Source organism: Colius striatus, unplaced genomic scaffold (genome assembly GCF_028858725.1).
Source record: "Colius striatus isolate bColStr4 unplaced genomic scaffold, bColStr4.1.hap1 scaffold_204, whole genome shotgun sequence".
In the NCBI taxonomy this organism is placed as follows: domain Eukaryota; kingdom Metazoa; phylum Chordata; class Aves; order Coliiformes; family Coliidae; genus Colius; species Colius striatus.
In genome coordinates, this window is record NW_026908494.1 from 2,173 (window position 1) to 16,895 (window position 14,723).

The 14,723-nt window shown below is 69.2% G+C and overlaps 2 protein-coding genes across 2 annotated transcripts; one reads left to right on the forward strand and one right to left on the reverse strand.

Moving 5' to 3' along the window:
- Positions 1–346: 346 nt before the first annotated feature.
- Positions 347–8,724, reverse strand: LOC133629169 (hormone-sensitive lipase-like; the record flags this gene model as incomplete). Its single annotated transcript, XM_062019830.1, has 3 exons — positions 8,197–8,724; positions 5,731–5,821; positions 347–492 (listed from the first exon to the last, which is right to left on the reverse strand). Coding segments are annotated over exons 1-3 (765 nt in total), but the record flags the coding sequence as incomplete, so codon positions are not given.
- On the forward strand, positions 2,718–4,935 carry LOC133629168 (uncharacterized). The gene is made up of 4 exons (XM_062019828.1): positions 2,718–2,768; positions 3,072–3,149; positions 4,656–4,732; positions 4,926–4,935. The coding sequence occupies exons 1-4, from the start codon at positions 2,718–2,720 to the stop codon at positions 4,933–4,935; spliced, it is 216 nt and encodes a 71-aa protein (XP_061875812.1).
- Positions 8,725–14,723: the final 5,999 nt, after the last annotated feature.

A 14,723-nucleotide genomic window follows, 5' to 3' on the forward strand; every position in this document is an offset into this window, starting at 1 on the left:
TGACCGCCAGCAGCTGGGTCTCTGTGTCCCCCCTGGTGCCCCTCTGGATGCCCCCTGGTGCCCCCCTGATGCCCCCTGTCCCCCCTTAATGCCCCCCTGATGCCCCCTAATGCCCCCAGATGCCACCTGATGCCCCCCTGATGCCCCCTGTCCCCCCCTAATGCCCCCTAATGCCCCCCTGATGCCCCCTGTCCCCCCCTAATGCCCCCTGTCCCCCCTTAATGCCCCCCTGATGCCCTCCCTGCCCTCCCCTGACCCCCCTAATGCCCTCAGACGCCACCTGGTGCCCCCCTGCCCCCCTGATGCCCCCCTGGATGCCCCCCCGGTGCCCCCCCAGCCCCCTGACCGCCAGCAGCTGGGTCTCTGTGAGGTTCCAGAAGCGTTTCCAGAAGCCGACGTCCAGGTTCTGCGTCACCCGCTCGAACTCGGCCCCACGCAGCTCCGGGTCCAGCGCCAGCAGCCCCCCAGACAGCAGAGACCCCGCGGCTGAGCCTGGCATGGGGGGCACAGGGGGCATCAGGGGGCATCAGGGGGGCAGGGGGAGGGCACAGGGGGGCAGGGGAGGGCAGGGGAGGGGGGCAAAAGGGGCATCAGGGGGGTCAAGGGGGCATTAGGGGGCATCAGGAGGGCATTAGGGGGGCAAAGAGGGCATCAGGGGGGCATTAGGGGGCACCAGGGGGTAAGGGGAGGGCACAGGGGGCATCAGGGAGGGCAAAGAGGGGATCAGGGGGACATTAGGGGGGGTCAGGGGGGGCATTAGGGGGCACCAGGGGGGCAGGGGAGGGCACAGGAGGGCATCAGGGGGGCATTAAGGGGGCATTAGGGGGGCACAGGGGGGATCAGAGGGGCATTAGGGGGGCATCAGGAGGGCATTAGGGGGCAAAGAGGGCATCAGGGGGGCATTAGGGGGCACCAGGGGGACAGGGGAGGGCACAGGGGGGCATTAAGGGGGCATTAGGGGGGAACAGGGGGGTGTCAGGGGGTGAGGGGAGGCCCCACGCAGCTCGGGTCCAGCGCCAGCAGCCCCCCAGACAGCAGAGACCCCGCGGCTGAGCCTGGCACAGGGGCACAGGGGGCATCAGGGGGGGCAAAGAGGGCATCAGGGAGCATCAGGGGGCACCAGGGAGTCAGGGGAGGGCAGGGGAGGGCAGGGGAGGGGGGCAAAAGGGGCATCGGGGGGGGCAAAGGGGGCACCAGGGAGTCAGGGGAGGGCACGGGGGGGCATGAGGGGGGCATTAAGGGAGCATTGGGGGGACCAGAGGGCACCAGGGGGCGTCAGGGAGTCAGGGGAGGGCAGGGGAAGGCAGGGGAGAGCAGGGAGGGGGGCAAAAGGGGCATCAGGGGGGCATTAGAGGGGGAAAGGGGGCATCAGGGTATCAGGGGAGGGCAAGGGAAGGCAGGGGAGGGCAGGGAGGGGGGCAAAGGGGGCATTAGGGGGCATCAAGGGGGCAGGGGAGGGCACAGGGGGCATTAGGAGGGGCATTAGGGGGGCACAGGGGCATCAGGGGGGTATCAGGGGGGCATTAGGGGGGCAAAGAGGGCATCAGGGGGACATTAGGGGGGGTCAGGGGGGCATCAGGGGGCATCAGGGGGGCATTAAGGGGGCATTGGGGGGGCACAGGGGGGATCAGAGGGGCATTAGGGGGCATCAGGAGGGCATTAGGGGGCAAAGAGGGCATCAGGGGGGCACAGGGGGCACCAGGGGGACAGGGGAGGGCACAGGGGGGCATTAGGGGGGCATTAGGGGGGGGACAGGGGCCATCAGGGGGTGAGGGGAGGCCCCACGCAGCTCCGGGTCCAGCGCCAGCAGCCCCCAGACAGCAGAGACCCCGCGGCTGAGCCTGGCACAGGGGCACAGGGGGGCATCAGGGGGGCATCAGGGGGGTGTCAGGGGGCACCAGGGGGGGCACAGGGGGCATCAGGGGGCACCAGGGAGTCAGGGGAGGGCAGAGGAGGGGGGCAAAAGGGGCATCGGGGGGGCAAAGGGGGCACCAGGGAGTCAGGGGAGGGCACAGGGGCATCAGGGGGGGCAAAGAGGGGGTCAGGGGGACATTAGGGGGGGGTCAGGGGGGCATTAGGGGGCACCAGGGGGTAAGGGGAGGGCACAGGGGGCATCAGGGGGGGCAAAGAGGGCATCAGGGGGGCATTAGGGGGGCACCAGAGGGCACCAGGGGGGGCAAAGGGGGGCACCAGGGGGCACCAGGGAGTCAGGGGAGGGCACAGGGGGCATCAGGGGGCATCAGGGGGGGCACAAGGGGCATCAGGGAGGGTAAAGAGGGGATCAGGGGGGCATTAAGGGGGCATTAGGGGGGGACAGGGGGGCACCAGGGGGTGAGGGGAGGCCCCACGCAGCTCCGGGTCCAGCGCCAGCAGCCCCCCAGACAGCAGAGACCCCGCAGCTGAGCCTGGCATGGGGGCACAGGGGGCATCAGGGGGCATCAGGGGGGGCAAAGAGGGCATCAGGGGGCATCAGGGGGCACCAGGGAGTCAGGGGAGGGCAGGGAGGGGGGGCAAAAGGGGCATCAGGGGGGCATCAGGGGGGGCAAAGAGGGCATCAGGGGGCATCAGGGAGTCAGGAGGGCAGGGGAGGGCAGGGGAGGGGGGCAAAAGGGGCATCAGGGGGCGTCAGGGGGAGTCAGGGGGCATTAGGGAGCACCAGGGGGGCAGGGGAGGGCAGGGGAGGGCACAGGGGGGCATCAGGGGGGCATTAGGGGGGCATGAGGGGGGATCAGAGGGGCATTAGGGGGCATCAGGAGGGCATTAGGGGGGCAAAGAGGGCATCAGGGGGCATTAAGGGGGCAAAGAGGGCATCAGGGGGGCATTAGGGGGCACCAGGGGGACAGGGGAGGGCACAGGGGGCATTAAGGGGGCATTAGGGGGGGAACAGGGGGTGTCAGGGGGTGAGGGGAGGCCCCACACAGCTCCGGGTCCAGCGCCAGCAGCCCCCCAGACAGCAGAGACCCCGCGGCTGAGCCTGGCACAGGGGCACAGGGGGCATCAGGGGGGGCACAGGGGGCATCAGGGGGCATCAGGGGGCATTAGGGGGGTCAGGGGGGCATTAGGGGGGTCAGGGGGGCATTAGGGGGCACCAGGGGGCACCAGGGAGTCAGGGGAGGGCAGGGGAGGGCACAGGGGGGCAGAGGAGGGGGGCAAAAGGGGCATCAGGGGGGCAAAGGGGGCATTAGGGGGGCATTAGGGGGGCACCAGGGGGAGGTCCCAGAGGGGTATGGGGGGTGCCAGGGGGAGATGGGGGGGATGGGGGGTGCCAGGGGTGTATGGGGGGTGCCAGGGGGAGATGGGGGTGCCAGGGGGGTGGCAGGGAGAAATGGGGGTGCCAGGGGGAGATGGGGGTGCCAGGGGGGGTGGCAGGGAGAAATGGGGGTGCCAGGGGGAGATGGGGGGTTCCAGAGGGGGATGAGGGGTGCTGGGGGTGCTGGGGGATGCCAGGGGGGTATGGGGGTGCCAGGGGGTTCCAGAGGAGGATTGGGGGTGCTGGGGGGGTGCCAGGGGGTGCTGGGGGGTGCCAGGGGGAGATGGGGGTGCCAGGGGGAGATGGGGGGGTGCCAGGGGGGTATGGGGGTGCCAGAGGGGGATGGGGGGTGCTGGGGGTGCTGGGGGGTGCCAGGGGGAGATGGGGGTGCCAGGGGGAGATGGGGGGTGCCAGGGGGGTATGGGGGGTTCCAGAGGGGGATGAGGGGTGCTGGGGGGTGCTGGGGGGTGCCAGGGGGTGCTGGGGGGTGCCAGGGGGAGATGGGGGTGCCAGGGGGAGATGGGGGGTGCCAGGGGGGTATGGGGGGTTCCAGAGGGGGATGAGGGGTGCTGGGGGTGCTGGGGGGTGCCAGGGGGAGATGGGGGTGCCAGGGGGAGATGGGGGTGGCAGGGGGTTTCCAGGGGGTGCTGGGGGGGTGCCAGGGGAAGATGGGGGTGCCAGGGGGATATGGGGGTGCTGGGGGGTGCCAGGGGGAGATGGGGGGTGCCAGGGGGAGATGGGGGTGCCAGGGGGAGATGGGGGGGATGGGAAGTCCCAGGGGAGATGGGGGTGCCAGGGGGAGATGGGGGTGCCAGGGGGGTGCTGGGGGGTGCCAGGGGGAGATGGGGGTGCCAGGGGGAGATGGGGGGGATGGGAAGTCCCAGGGGGAGATGGGGGTGCCAGGGGGAGATGGGGGGTTCCAGAGGGGGATGGGGGGTGCCAGGGGGAGATGGGGGTGCCAGGGGGTGCTGGGGGTGCCAGGGGAAGATGGGGGTGCCAGGGGGTGCCAGGGGGAGATGGGGGGTGCTGGGGGGGATGGGGGGTGCCAGGGGGATATGGGGGTGCCAGGGGGTGCCAGGGGGAGATGGGGGGTGCCAGGGGGTGCTGGGGGTGCCAGGGGGATATGGGTGTACCAGGGGGGTATGGGGGTGTCAGGGGGTGCTGGGGGTGCCAGGGGGGTATGGGGGTGCCAGGGGGTTTCCAGGGGAGATGGGGGTGCCAGGGGGGTGCTGGGGGGTGCCAGGGGGGTATGGGGGTGCCAGGGGGTTTCCAGGGGGATATGGGGGTGCCAGGGGGTGCCAGGGGGAGATGGGGGTGCCAGGGGGGTATGGGGGTGCCAGGGGGGTGCTGGGGGTGCCAGGGGGGTATGGGGGTGCCAGGGGGTTTCCAGGGGGAGATGGGGGTGCCAGGGGGGTGCTGGGGGGTGCCAGGGGGGTATGGGGGTGCCAGGGGGTTTCCAGGGGGATATGGGGGTGCCAGGGGGTGCCAGGGGGAGATGGGGGTGCCAGGGGGGTATGGGGGTGCCAGGGGGTGCTGGGGGGTGCCAGGGGGGTATGGGGGTGCCAGGGGGTTTCCAGGGGGAATGGGGGGTGCCAGGGGGGTGCTGGGGGGTGCCAGGAGGAGATGGGGGTGGCAGGGGGTGCCAGGGGGGTATGGGGGTGCCAGGGGGTTCCAGAGGGGGATGAGGGGTGCCAGGGGGGTGCTGGGGGGTGCCAGGGGGGTATGGGGGTGCTGGGGGGTGCCAGAGGGGTATGGGGGTGCCAGGGGAAGATGGGGGTGCCAGGGGGGTGCTGGGGGGTGCCAGAGGGGTATGGGGATGCCAGGGGAAGATGGGGGTGCCAGGGGGGTATGGGGGTGCCAGGGGGGTATGGGGGTGCCAGGGGGAGATGGGGGTGCCAGGGGGGAGATGGGGGGTTCCAGAGGGGAATGAGGGGTGCCAGGGGGGTGCTGGGGGTGCCAGGGGGAGATGGGGGTGCCAGGGGGAGATGGGGGGTTCCAGAGGGGAATGAGGGGTGCCAGGGGGGTGCTGGGGGTGCCAGGAGGAGATGGGGGTGGCAGGGGGTGCCAGGGGGTTCCAGAGGGGGATGAGGGGTGCTGGGGGTGCCAGGGGGAGATGGGGGTGCCAGGGGGAGATGGGGGGGATGGGAAGTCCCAGGGGGAGATGGGGGTGCCAGGGGGAGATGGGGGGTGCCAGGGGGTGCTGGGGGGTGCCAGGGGGATATGGGGGTGCCAGGGGTGCTGGGGGGTGCCAGGGGGTGCTGGGGGGTGCCAGGGGGATATGGGGGTGCCAGGGGGTGCTGGGGGGTGCCAGGGGGTGCTGGGGGGTGCCAGGGGGATATGGGGGTGCCAGGGGGTGCTGGGGGTGCCAGGGGGATATGGGGGTGCCAGGGGGTGCTGGGGGGTGCCAGGGGGTGCTGGGGGGTGCCAGGGGGGTATGGGGGTGCCAGGGGGTGCCCCCCAGCCCTGCATTGCCCCCTCACCCAGGCCGGGCTGCCCGGGGCCGTGGCTCTGGCCGAAGGACACGAGGCCGATGGTGATGGCCTGGAGCAGCGGCCGCAGCGACGGCGCGAACTGGGGGACCCCCAGGGACACCCCACGGTCACTCAGGGACCCCCAGGGACCCCCATGGTCACACAGGGACCCCCAGGGACACCCCACGGTCACTCAGGGACCCCCACAGACCCCACAGACCCCCAGGGATGCCCCCAGACCCCCACAGACCCCCAGGGACCCCCAGGGACCCCCAGGGACACCCCACGGTCACTCAGGGACCCCCAGGGACCCCCACAGACCCCCACGGACACCCCACGGTCACACAGGGACCCCCATGGTCACACAGGGACCCCCAGGGACCCCCAGGGACACCCCACGGTCACCCAGGGACCCCCAGAGACCCCCACAGACCCCCAGGGACCCCCATGGACACCCCACGGTCACACAGGGACACCCAGGGACCCCCCAGACCCTGACAGACCCCCAGGGACACACAGGGACCCCCAAAGACCCCCCAGACCCTGACAGACCCCCAGGGACCCCCACAGATATCCACGGTCACCCAGGGACCCCCAAAGACCCCCAAGGACCCCCCAGGGATCCTCAGGGACCCTCAAAGACCCCCCCAGACCCCCAGAGACTCCCACAGACCCCCAGGGCCCCCCAGGGAACCCCATGGACCCCCACAGACCCCCCAGACCCCCAGGGCCCCCCAGGGAACCCCATGGACCCCCACAGACCCCCCAGACCCTGACAGACCCCCCAGGGACCCCCAGGGCCCCCCACAGACCCCCCAGAGACTCCCAAAGACCCCACAGACCCACATGGACCCCCCACGGTCACCCAGGGACCCCCAAAGACCCCCCCAGACCCTGACAGACCCCCAGGGAACCCCATGGACCCCCCAGGGACACCCCAGGGACACCCCAGGGACATCCCAGGGACACCCCAAGGACACTCAGAGTCCCCAAGAGACCCCACAGACACCCCAGGGACCCCCAGAGACCCCTCCCCATGTCCCCAAACCCTTCCTACCCCCCTGTCCCTGTGTCCCCATGTCCCCAATCATGTCCCCAACCTCTCCCCATGTCCCCAAACCCTTCCTACCCCCCTGTACCTGTGTCCCCATGTCCCCATTGTCTCCATAGCCCCCTGTCCTTGTGTCCCCAGCTCATTCCAACATCCCCAAACCCTTCCTACCCCCCTGTACCTGTGTCCCCATGTCCCCAATCATGTCCCCAACCTCTGCCCTTGTCCCCAGCCCCCTCCCCACGTCCCCAACCTCTTCCTACCCCCCTGTCCTTGTGTCCCCATGTCCCCAATCATGTCCCCAACCCCCTCCCCTTGTCCCCAACCTCTTCCTACCCCCCTGTACCTGTGTCCCCATGTCCCCATTGTCTCCATAGCCCCCTGTCCTTGTGTCCCCAGCTCATTCCAACATCCCCAAACCCTTCCTACCCCCCTGTACCTGTGTCCCCATGTCCCCAACCATGTCCCCAACCTCTCCCCTTGTCCCCAGCCTCTTCCTACCCCCCTGTACCTGTGTCCTCATGTCCCCAATCATGCCCCCAACCTCTCCCCATGTCCCCAGCCTCTTCCTACCCCCCTGTCCCTGTGTCCCCATGTCCCCAACCTCTTCCTACCCCCCTGTACCTGTGTCCCCATGTCCCCAATCATGTCCCCAACCTCTCCCCATGTCCCCAACCTCTTCCTACCCCCCTGTACCTGTGTCCCCAGTTCATTCCCATGTCCCCAGCCTCTTCCTACCCCCCTGTACCTGTGTCCCCATGTCCCCAATCGTGTCCCCAACCTCTGCCCTTGTCCCCAACCTCCTCCTACCCCCCTGTCCCTGTGTCCCCATGTCCCTAATCATGTCCCCAACCTCTCCCCGTGTCCCCAACCTCTTCCTACCCCCCTGTACCTGTGTCCCCATGTCCCCAATTGTGTCCCCAACCTCTCCCCTTGTCCCCAGCCTCTTCCTACCCCCCTGTACCTGTGTCCCCATGTCCCCAATCATGTCCCCAACCTCTCCCCTTGTCCCCAACCTCTTCCTACCCCTCTGTACCTGTGTCCTCATGTCCCCAATCATGTCCCCAACCTCTCCCCTTGTCCCCAACCTCTTCCTACCCCCCTGGCCTTGTGTCCCCAACCTCTCCCCTTGTCCCCAGCCTCTTCCTACCCCCCTGTCCCTGTGTTCCCATGTCCCCAATCGTGTCCCCAACCTCTCCATCATGTCCCCAATCCCCTCCCCATGTCCCCAACCCCTTCCTACCCCCTGTCCTTGTGTCCCCAGCTCATTCCAACATCCTCAGCCTCTTCCTACCCCCCTGTACCTGTGTCCTCAGCCCCCTCCCCACGTCCCCAACCCCCTCCTACCCCCCTGTTCTTGTGTCCCCAACCTCTCCCCTTGTCCCCAGCCTCTTCCTACCCCCCTGTCCCCGTGTCCCCCTCACCTGGAAGCCAATACACCTGCCATAGAAGCAGCCATTGCTCATGGTGCTGTACTCCCTCAGCACCATCTGGCTCAAGTCCTCCCCTTCCTCCCCCTCAGCTGGGAACAGGCTGCCAGGGGGGTTTCTCTCCAGGATCCTCCCTGCCAAGCCCAGCAGAGCCTTGATCTGGGTGAGGGCAGCACAATAAGCCTCGAGCTCAGCAGCTTTGTGGCCAGGCCTGAAGAAGACGCTTCGGCGCCGGGCGGCCACGGCCTTGCTGCTCCCCAAGGCCTGAGCCAGGCAGCGTTGGGCTACCAGCACCAAGCTTCGGTAGCCATTGCCTTGGCTGGCCTCATCCAGGTCGTAGAGGTGGCAGGAGAGGCTGAGGCTCCTCAGGGGGTGCCTGAGGAGGAGGCTGAGCCGTGCCAGGGTGGTGAAGGCCGAGGCCAAGCGCTTGCGGCCTACGTCGGCCGAGGCGCCATGTTGGAAGTAGAGGCCGTTGTCCTGGGCCGAGGCGTGGAGGGAGTGGAGGAGGGGGGTGAGGTCCATGGGGAGGGGGCTGGGGGGGAGAAGGGGGGTTAAAGAGGGGGGTTTTGGGGGGGTGGGGGAAGGGGGGGGACAGGGGGGTTGAGGGGGAGTGGGGGGTTGGGGGGTTTGGGGGTACAGGGGGGTTTGGGGGGGTTGAGGGAGAACAGGGGGGTTTGGGGGGCACAGAAGGGTGTGGGGGGGGATGGGGGGTTGGGGGGGTTGAGGGAGGACAGGGGGGTTTGGGGGGGACAGGGAAGTTTGGGGGGACAGGGAGGTTGGGGGGGTTGAGGGGGGACAGGGGGGTTTGGGGGTACAGGGGGGATGAGGTCCATGGGGAGGGGGCTGGGGGGGGGGAAAGGGGGGTTAAAGAGGGGGTTTGGGGGGGTGGGGGAAGGGGGGGGACAGGGGGGTGTGGGGGGGTGGAAGGACAGGGGGGTTTGGGGGGACAGGGGGGGTCAGTGAGGGGATTGGGGGGACAGGGGGGGTTGAGGGGGATAGGGGGTTTGGGGGGACAGGGGAGTTGGGGGGGTTGAGGGAGGACAGGGGGGTTTGGGGGGGACAGGGGGGGTCACAGGGGGGATGGGGGGACAGGGAGGTTTGGGGGGACAGGGGGGTTTGGGGGGGGTTGAGGGGGGACAGGGGGGTTTGGGGAGTACAGGGGGGTGTGGGGGGAACAGGGAGATTTGGGGGGGACAGGGGGATGTGGGGGGGGACAAAGGGGTTGAGGGGGAGTGGGAGAGATGGGGGGTACAGGGGGGTTTGGGGGGACAGGGGTTGGAGGGGTTTGGGGGGGACAGGGGGGTTTGGGGGGGATGGGGGTCACAGAGGGGATTGGGGGGATGGAAGGGACAGGGGGGGTCAGTGAGGGGCTGGAGGGACGGGGGGTTTGGGGGGAGTGGGGGGTGGGGTTTGGGGGGTACAGGGGGGGCTGTGATGGGATGAGGGGGTACAGGGGGGTTTGGGGGGGAACAGGGAGGGCTGTGAGGGGATTGGAGCAGGGGCTGTGGGGCAGAGCTATAGGGCAGGAGCTATGGGCCAGAGCTGTGGGGCAGGAGCTATGGGTCTGGGCTATGGGGCAGGGGCTATGGGACAGACCTATAGGGCAGGAGCTATGGGGCAGAGCTAAGGGGCAGAGCTATGGAGCAGGGGCTATAGGGTCTGGGCTGTGGGGCAGGGGCTATGGGGCAGGGTCTATGGAGCAGAGGCTATGGGACAGATCTATAGGGCAGGAGCTATGGGGCAGGGGCTATGGGGCAGATCTATAGGGCAGGGGCTATTGGAGAGACATGTGGGGCAGAGGCTGTGGGGCAGAGCTATGGGGCAGGAGCTATGGGACAGACCTATAGAGCAGGAGCTATGGGGCAGGGGCTATGGGACAGACCTATAGGGCAGGAGCTATGGGGCAGAGGCTGTGGGGCAGAGCTATGGGACAGACCTATAGGGCAGGAGCTATGGGGCAGAGCTATGGGGCAGGGGCTATGGGACAGACCTATAGGGCAGGAGCTATGGGGCAGGAGCTATGGGGCAGAGCTATGGGACAGACCTATAGAGCAGGAGCTATGGGGCAGGAGCTATGGGGCAGAGCTGTGGGTCACTCACCTTTATAACCCGACCCCAAAGGGGCTGTTGGGGGGCGGGAGGGGGGGAGGGGTCAGTGCTGGAGCTGGGGGTGGGGTTATGGGGCGGGTTTGGGGGTGTGGGGCAGGTTTGGGGGGGTTATGGGGCAGGTTTAGGGGGTGTGGGGTGGGTTTGGGGGTGGTTATGGGGCGGGTTTGGGGGTGTGGGGCGGGTTTGGGGTGGTTATGGGGCGGGTTTGGGGGTGTGGGGCGGGTTTGGGGTGGTTATGGGGCGGGTTTGGGGGTGTGGGGCAGGTTTGGGGGTGGTTATGGGGCGGGTTTGGGGGTGTGGGGCGGGTTTGGGGTGGTTATGGGGCGGGTTTGGGGGTGTGGGGCAGGTTTGGGGGGGTTATGAGGCGGGTTTGGGGGTGTGGGGCGGGTTTGGGGTGGTTATGGGGCGGGTTTGGGGGTGTGGGGCAGGTTTGGGGGTGGTTATGGGGCGGGTTTGGGGGTGTGGGGCAAGTTTGGGGGGGTTATGGGGCGGGTTTGGGGGTGTGGGGCAGGTTTGGGGGTGGTTATGGGGCGGGTTTGGGGGTGTGGGGTGGGTTTGGGGGTGGTTATGGGGCAGGTTTGGGGGTGTGGGGCGGGTTTGGGGTGGTTATGGGGCGGGGTTGGGGGTGTGGGGTGGGTTTGGGGGGGTTATGGGGCGGGTTTGGGGGTGTGGGGTGGGTTTGGGGGTGGTTATGGGGCGGGTTTGGGGGTGTGGGGCAGGTTTGGGGTGGTTATGGGGCGGGGTTGGGGGTGTGGGGTGGGTTTGGGGGGGTTATGGGGCGGGTTTGGGGGTGTGGGGCGGGTTTGGGGGTGGTTATGGGGCGGGTTTGGGGGTGTGGGGCAGGTTTGGGGTGGTTATGGGGCGGGGTTGGGGGTGTGGGGTGGGTTTGGGGGGGTTGTGGGGCGGGGTTGGGGGTGTGGGGTGGGTTTGGGGGTGGTTGTGGGGCGGGTTTGGGGGTGTGGGGTGGGTTTGGGGGTGGTTATGGGGCGGGTTTGGGGGTGTGGGGTGGGTTTGGGGGTGGTTGTGGGGCGGGTTTGGGGGTGTGGGGCAGGTTTGGGGTGGTTATGGGGCGGGTTTGGGGGTGTGGGGTGGGTTTGGGGGTGGTTATGGGGCGGGTTTGGGGGTGTGGGGTGGGTTTGGGGGGGTTATGGGGCAGGTTTGGGGGTGTGGGGCAGGTTTGGGGGTGGTTGTGGGGCGGGGTTGGGGGTCCCGAGGGGCCTCTGTGGCTGCTGCTGTGTTGAGCAACTGAGTGGGGCAGAGGGGACGAGGCCAGGGGCAGGTTGGGGGCTGGGGGGTGGTTGTGGGGCAGTTGAGGGGCTGTGGGGCAGGTTGGGGGCTGTGGGGTGGTTGTGGGGCAGCTGTGGGGCAGGGAGAGGGAGATTTGGGGGCTGTGGGGCAGCTGTGGGGCAGTTGAGGGGCTGTGGGGCAGTTGTGGGGAGCTGTGGGGCAGTTGAGGAGCTGTGGGGCAGGGGGAAGGGGCTGTGGGGCAGCTCTGGGGCAGTTGGGGGGCTGTGGGGCAGGGGGAAGGGGCTGTGGGGCAGCTCTGGGGCAGTTGGGGGGCTGTGGGGCAGTTGGGGGGCTGTGGGGCAGGGGGAAGGGGCTGTGGGGCAGCTGTGGGGCAGTTGAGGGGCTGTGGGGCAGCTTTGGGGCAATTGGGGGGCTGTAGGGTGGCTGTGGGGCAGGTTGGGGGTTGTGGGGCAGCTGTGGGGCAGTTGAGGGGCTGTGGGGCAGCTTTGGGGCAATTGGGGGGCTGTAGGGTGGCTGTGGGGCAGGTTGGGGGTTGTGGGGCAGATGTGGGGCAGTTGAGGGGCTGTGGGGCAGTTGAGGGGCCGTGGGGCAGATTTGGGGCAGTTATGGGGGGCTGTGGGGCAGCTGTGGGGCAGTTGGGGGGCTGTGGGGCAGCTGTGGGGCAGTTGGGGGGCAGTTGGGGGGCTGTGGGGCAGTTAGGGGGCTGTGGGGCAGCTGTGGGGCAGCTTTGGGGCAGTTGGGGGGCAGTTGGGGGGCTGTGGGGCAGTTATGGGGCAGCTGTGGGGCAGTTGGGGGGCAGTTGGGGGGCTGTGGGGCAGCTGTGGGGCAGTTGGGGGGCAGTTGGGGGGCTGTGGGGCAGTTATGGGGCAGCTGTGGGGCAGTTGGGGGGCAGTTGGGGGGCTGTGGGGCAGCTGTGGGGCAGCTGTGGGGCAGTTGGGGGGCAGTTGGGGGGCTGTGGGGCAGCTGTGGGGCAGCTGTGGGGCAGTTGGGGGGCAGTTGGGGGGCTGTGGGGCAGTTATGGGGCAGCTGTGGGGCAGTTGGGGGGCAGTTGGGGGGCTGTGGGGCAGCTGTGGGGCAGCTGTGGGGCAGTTGGGGGGCAGTTGGGGGGCTGTGGGGCAGCTGTGGGGCAGCTGTGGGGCAGTTGGGGGGCAGTTGGGGGGCTGTGGGGCAGCTGTGGGGCAGCTCTGGGGCAGTTGGGGGGCAGTTGGGGGGCTGTGGGGCAGCTGTGGGGCAGTTGGGGGGCAGTTGGGGGGCAGTTGGGGGGCTGTGGGGCAGCTGGGGGGCAGTTGGGGGGCAGTGGGGCAGCTGTGGGGCAGTTGGGGGGCTGTGGGGCAGCTGTGGGGCAGCTCTGGGGCAGTTGTGGGGCAGTTGAGGGGCAGTTGGGGGGCAGTTGGGGGGCTGTGGGGCAGCTGTGGGGCAGCTGTGGGGCAGTTGGGGGGCAGTTGGGGGGCAGTTGGGGGCCTGTGGGGCAGTTGGGGGGCTGTGGGGCAGCTGTGGGGCAGCTGTGGGGCAGTTGGGGGGCAGTTGGGGGGCAGTTGAGGGACTGTGGGGCAGTTGGGGGGCAGTTGGGGGGCAGTTGGGTGGTTGTGGGGCAGCTGTGGGGCAGCTGTGGGGCAGTTGGGGGGCAGTTGGGGGGCAGTTGGGTGGTTGTGGGGCAGCTGTGGGGCAGCTGTGGGGCAGCTGGGGGGCAGCTGGGGGGCAGTTGGGGGGCAGTTGGGGGGCTGTGGGGCAGTTGGGGGGCAGCTGTGGGGCAGTTGGGGGGCAGTTGGGGGGCTGTGGGGCAGCTGGGGGGCAGTTGGGGGGCAGTTGGGGGGCAGTTGGGGGGCAGTTGGGGGGCTGTGGGGCAGCTGTGGGGTAGCTCTGGGGCAGTTGGGGGGCAGTTGGGGGGCAGTTGGGGGGCTGTGGGGCAGCTGTGGGGCAGCTCTGGGGCAGTTGGGGGGCAGCTGTGGGGCAGTTGGGGGGCTGTGGGGCAGCTGTGGGGCAGCTCTGGGGCAGTTGGGGGGCAGCTGTGGGGCAGTTGGGGGGCTGTGGGGCAGCTGTGGGGCAGTTGGGGGGCAGTTGGGGGGCTGTGGGGCAGCTGTGGGGCAGTTGGGGGGCAGTTGGGGGGCAGTTGGGGGGCTGTGGGGCAGTTGGGGGGCAGTTGGGGGGCTGTGGGGCAGCTGTGGGGCAGCTTTGGGGCAGTTGGGGGGCAGCTGGGGGGCTGTGGGGCAGCTGGGGGGCAGTTGGGGGGCAGTTGGGGGGCTGTGGGGCAGCTGTGGGGCAGTTGGGGGGCAGTTGGGGGGCTGTGGGGCAGTTGGGGGGCAGTTGGGGGGCAGTTGGGGGGCTGTGGGGCAGCTGTGGGGCAGTTGGGGGGCAGTTGGGGGGCAGTTGGGGGGCTGTGGGGCAGCTGTGGGGCCACGAGGGGGTTTTGGGGGGCTCTCAGAGGCTCTTTGGGGGCTCTTTGGGGGGTCTCTGGACTTTGGGGGGTCTTTGGGGGGTCTCAGGGACTCTTTGGGGGTCTCTGGGCTTTGGGGGTCTCAGGTCTTTGGGGGGTCGCAGAGGCTCTTTGGGGGGGTCTCTGGGGGGTCTTTGGGGGGTCTCAGGGCTTTGGGGGGTCTCTGGGGGGTCTTTGGGGGGTCTCAGGGGGTCTTTGGGGGGGTCTTTGGGGGGTCTCAGGGCTTTGGGGGGTCTCTGGGGCTCTTTGGGGGTCTCTGGGGGGTCTTTCGGGGGTCTGTGGGGGGGTCTCTGGACTTTGGGGGGTCTCTGGGGGGGTCTCAGAGCTTTTGGGGGGTCTCAGGGGGTCTTTGGGGGTCTCAGGGGGGTCTCAGGGCTTTGGGGGGGTCTCTGGGGGGGTCTCAGAGGCTCTTTGGGGGGGTCTTTGGGTGTCTCTGGACTTTGGGGGGGGTCTCAGGGGGGCGGGTCTCAGAGGGGTCCAATCAGCTGCCGTGAGACCCCTCCTCATCCAATCAGCTGCCACCTGTCTCCCTCTCGTCCAATCAGCTGCCACCTGTCTCCCTCTCGTCCAATCAGCTGCCGCCGTCCCTCCTCCCTCCCCCCCCCCAACGTGTCCGCGGGCGCGGGGCGATGCTGAAGCTTTATTGGGGGGTCACGGGGGGTCACAGGGGTCACGGAGAGGTCATGGGGGGGTTTGGGGGGGGTCACAGAGGGGTTTGGGGGGGACCTGG